The sequence below is a fragment of the Montipora foliosa genome, chromosome 11 (genome assembly GCF_036669935.1).
Source record: "Montipora foliosa isolate CH-2021 chromosome 11, ASM3666993v2, whole genome shotgun sequence".
NCBI lineage: Eukaryota > Metazoa > Cnidaria > Anthozoa > Scleractinia > Acroporidae > Montipora > Montipora foliosa.
The window spans coordinates 45,148,752-45,153,852 of NC_090879.1; the positions used below are offsets into that span (position 1 = coordinate 45,148,752).

The 5,101-nt window shown below is 38.4% G+C and overlaps 1 protein-coding gene across 1 annotated transcript; it reads left to right on the plus strand.

Moving 5' to 3' along the window:
- Positions 1-3,234: 3,234 nt before the first annotated feature.
- Positions 3,235-4,310, plus strand: LOC137977201 (uncharacterized). Its single transcript, XM_068824467.1, has 2 exons — positions 3,235-3,799; positions 4,144-4,310. The coding sequence occupies exons 1-2, from the start codon at positions 3,235-3,237 to the stop codon at positions 4,308-4,310; spliced, it is 732 nt and encodes a 243-aa protein (XP_068680568.1).
- Positions 4,311-5,101: the final 791 nt, after the last annotated feature.

Sequence of the window (5,101 nt, forward strand, 5' to 3'; positions counted from 1 at the left end):
AGGTCTGTTAAATACAGATCACATTCCACAGGTCAAGACTAGAGGTCGCTGCTCCAATAATCAACAACTAACCCAAAGGTTTCCCCGAGACCTGAAACAACATTTTTGTTGAGTGATTAGCGCTAGCAGACACTTTTGGTGTTTCTTATTTGGTCTGCAGCACGGTGACATGTACACTCACCTGTGGAATGTGACCTGTGTACTATTTTAATAGACCTGCAGCTGCAGTAATCCATATTCTTTCCCATTCCTTCCACACTCTTCAGCTAGTGGTGCACAGAGAGATCTAGCTCGGTCGGTTTTCATCATTGCCTTTTACTTTCATTAAAAAATATTAATCTCCTAACCCCAAGCAAAGTGCATGTCATCTTGTAATTTTCCAAGAGGGTTATTTAAGAGTGTGAAATCTTAACAGTAATAATTGTAAGGCTTATCATTATAGTCTTATTGACCTGTCAATTCGCTAACGACTTTCATTTTTTTTTTGCTTCTTCTGATTTGAAAATATAAATATGTATATAAAACAGTATTCTTTAATTTGTACACATGACTTTTTTAGCAACACACTCCTGTGAGTTTTCTTGTACTCCAATAATTTTAATTCGTTTTCAAAACATGCTTTGAAAATATTCTCTACGATTGCTCAAGTTGTGGCATTTATGATTACTGTGTGAAGATGTGGTACATCAAGTGATTTTGAGGAATATTGCAGACTGGACACGGGGATTGGGAAATAGAATTGAAGGTGACAAAGCACAGGAAATTTGCAACTTCACCAGCAACAAGAAACTATTTCACAAAAAGAAATAGTGTTTTGTTTCTGGAATGGTAAGGGCAGGAGACAAGATAAAATACTGTAGTATGGGTTGGGAGGTGCGGTGGCCTCGTGCTTATTGTGCTCGACACCGGATCGAGTGGTCCGGGTTCGGGGCCTGGCCGGGGACATTGTGTTGTGTTCTTGGGCAAAACACTTTACTCTCACGGTGCCTCTCTCCACCCAGGTGTATAAATGGGTATCTGCGTAATGCTGGGGGTAACCCTGCGATGGACTAGTATCCCATCCAGGGGGGAGTATAAATACTCCTAGTCGCTTCATGCTACTGAAACCGGAGATAAGCGCCGGCCTGATGAGCCTTCTGGCTCTTAAGCAGAGAGAATAATTTTAATTCGTTTTCAAAAGATGCTTTGAAAATATTCTTTAGCGTTGCTCGAGTTTTGGCATTTATGATTACTGTGTGAAGATGTGGTACATCAAGTGATTTGGAGGAATATTGCAGACTGGACAGGGGGAGTGGGAAATAAAATTGAAGGTGACAAAGCACAGGAAATTTGCAACTTCACCAGCAACAAGAAACTATTTCACAAAAAGAAATAGTGTTTTGTTTCTGGAATGGTAAGGGCAGGAGAAAAGATAAAACACTGTAGTATGGGTCACTTGGCCGGTCATATATATTTCGCTTCCTCCATTGAAACTCTCAACAAAAAAGGACAAAAATGTGGATGCAAACTCTCTGAATGGTTAGAAGCCTGTCAAGAAATATTAACCATTAAAGAGAAGAACATAATGATACTTGTCTACAAATACCTAATTTTCCTTCAAATGCCACAGCATAAAATTTCAAATTCCGTTTTCTGGGAATCTTTCATTCCGTGTGTTACATGTAAACTTAGGAAGTTACCTAAGATTGTGACACGATGCTTGCAACCAGGCAGTCATTCGCTGAGAGGTCCAAGCAACGAAAGTTGATGCACTTTGAGTCAGTCACAGGAGCTGCTATCAGGGTGCAGAAACGCAAGAGCCAGGAAGCACTTGGAGAGAGAAAACCAAAGCGCCATTCACCACCGCCAGCATCAGTCCAATTTGACAAGGAAAACCTCCTGCAAGAAGTAGAAAACATGAAGGATGGTGAAAAGGCAAGCCTTTTCTTTTATTTTTTAAGAGTATACGAATTATTTTAAGAGTTAAAAAAAAGGAACCACTGCTATTAAAGGGTTCCTTATGTAAATATTCCTGTACCGCCTCTCAATTCCACCCCTTTTAATAAGGGTCAAAATGTAACGAAATATCTTGTTCAGTAATAATGGGAGTACCCTCGGAATCCCTGAAAAACTACAGGTACTGTATTGTACTGTAGGGATTCTTACCAATACCTCTGCACAATAATTATTTATTGACCTTTTGGAACTACCTATTACCTGACCCAATTGAAACGCCAAAGCGAGCATATCAGGTACTTTGTGTCTGTAAAATTTACATTACTCTTTAATTTAATTATTTCGTATTCATGCATGAATGTAATGAGACTAATTGCACGTAACATTATTTAATTCTACAAATTAATTACTCAAACCTTGCAAGAAGGCATGGCCTGAAAGATAAAAAAGTGGGAAACATGAAACAGCAAAGTCAAGGCCCCAACTAAATAAAACGTTTGGTGGATAAATCACAGTTCCAACACCAAATTAAAGAAAGTCTTCAGGTTGGTTCTATCTCACTTGTTAAATATCATACTGAGAGGACCAGACAGGACAATTAAATTAAAAATAATAATTTGTCTTACTTCAAAGTAAATTGAGAAAACAAAGAAGACCTTTGTACGAAATATTCATAACATTTAATCATCATTACATTTAAATCTTGTAAACCATTTGTACGTTTGTAAAGAACATTGGTCAAATCAAAGAAATTGTCCACCCCTCCCTTGTAGAGCCATTGTTTGTTATTACGATCAAGGATGCTTCCCTCAAACTATAATGAAAGAAATGACAAATTAAATTTATTTATCAAAAAGTAAATAATAATAATAATAATAATAATAATAATAATAATAATAATTGTTTTTCAAAATTAGGCAAAACTTGAAGCTGGAGAATACAGCATTGGCGAGATGGTGGTCCCAAAAAGGTTCAAAAAGTTGATCCTCAACAGTGATGGGACCCTGAAGGTATTGCAGTCTGGAAGAAAACGTTCTTTGAATGAAACCAGGAGAAGAGAACTGGTGAGAGGACATACAGATCATGAATATGAGAACATGAGAGACAAACTGGTTATAGAACGCCTAAGAGTCTTGGGAGAGAATGGTAACCATGCAGGGTATACTCCACACCACAGAAGAGAATGCCTCATGAAGTTTGAGAGGACCAGACACTTGATGATGTGGGGTGATGGGTGATGGATCAACAATTCTTAACCATGGCCACTTCCTATACGTTGTCAAGCCTGAAATGAAGGTCATGGCGTATGGGAACATTGACCCTGCAGTAGTGGAAAAGCCTCAAATCTACATTCTGGGAAGGTACAGTGCAAAGGAAGTGCATCAGCTTGCCTATGTTGATACGAGAAGAGAGTGTCTAGATCAGCTGTCCAACAACCTGCAAACAAGTAAAGGAGTGCCAGTGGAAGATGTGATGCGCTTTTTTCACGGTGATGGACCAGAGCAACAATTTGAAAGTGGGGAGCAAACGAGTGGAAACAATGGTTGTAGTGGTTGCAGTGGAGACTCCCGTAGATACAGAGATCTTGTTTACTGCTTCAGAAACCTACACATGTCGTTGGCTGATCGCTGCAACATAGTTAAGGCAGGACCAGCAGGGAGGAGAAAAAGAAATGGAGGCATCAGGCCGTTCAACAACATGACCGTGGCAGAACTGAGAGCTGAGTGTGCAGCAAGGGGGTTGTGTGATGAAGGAGAAAAGAAAGAGTCACAAGAAACTCTGAGGGAGCATCTCAAGGGAGTTCAAAGAGTGTCATCCCTGCTAATAAATGAACAAGACAAGAGCGTGGAAGATATCAACTTGGGTATGAACAATTTTTTAATGGCAATTCGACATAATCTACTTGACACTGAAAACAGGTGTGGCTTAAAAAAAGAAGGGAGATTTTATGTAAACTAACGATGAGAGCCAACATAGAATTTACTCATTTCTGTATTTGCAGTTAGCTGCCCTCATTGGCATACATAAAATAAAGAAAATGCAGTTAATATGCTTGACCATTGTTTTGCAAACAACATAGACTTTCAGTGCCAATGAATACAGTCATCATACAGTAGATCCTCCTTAATCTATTTATAAATCTATTAATCTAAAAGATTTTTTTTTTCAAAATTAAATTAATTCTTAAATTCCTCACCTTTTATATAGGGATGTGTGAAGTCCTTACAACAAAGCCACTGCATGACATGAAGAACACCTCTCCAATGTTGTCACAGAAATTGTTGCCCACCTCACTGATGATGAAAAAAAAAAAAAAATATGGGAGAGGACTATTGATCTGGTGTCAGGAAAAAGGGAACAAGTACGTGGTTTAGACTACAGAGAGATGGCCATAGTGCTTGCCAAACAATTACGAGGTTAGAAAAGATAGTTTTGGTGTTTACAGCAACTGACAGTCAGAAAACTCAGTATCCCGCAATAACTTTATTCATTGTTCATTTTCATGCTAAATTTGAAAGAATCATCAGGCCTTAACTGCAAACTAGGCACTGAATGACATGTGACTATTCAAGTCAGGTTCCTGAAAAAAAAACAACTTGAGAAATAAAAATTGACATCAATTCGATATTTTCATATCATATATTATTTTGAAAATTGAAACGTGATTTTTAAAACTTCATTAAATTCAACTGGATGAAACATTTTTCAAGATAATCCAGCACATTTCAACCAACTGATGTGAAAAGATTACCCACAAAACACAATTTTTTAACTAAGTTACAATAATATTAAATCATAGTACTGTTATCAATAAATGCCACATTAGCAATAATAGCGAAGCTCCGCGCGGAGCACCATAGCTAAGAAAATATGGTAACCAATCGATGTGAGAAAATTTGGTTTTATAGCCATGACGTCATGAACGTCCGTACGTACTTCCGCCCGTCCGCCCCTCCATGTATGCCAATGTGACCAGTATCACGTAACCATCTCACGGGCTCAAGTTTAGAGCTCATCGAGGAGCAATAGTCCAGTTTGCACTATAGCTAGTTTACAGCATACATCTTTGATATTGGACATCAATATTATGGTCAATTGACACCTGTCAAAACAAGGTATCCGCTGACCAGTATTACGTGACCATATCGCGGGCTCTAGTAAGACC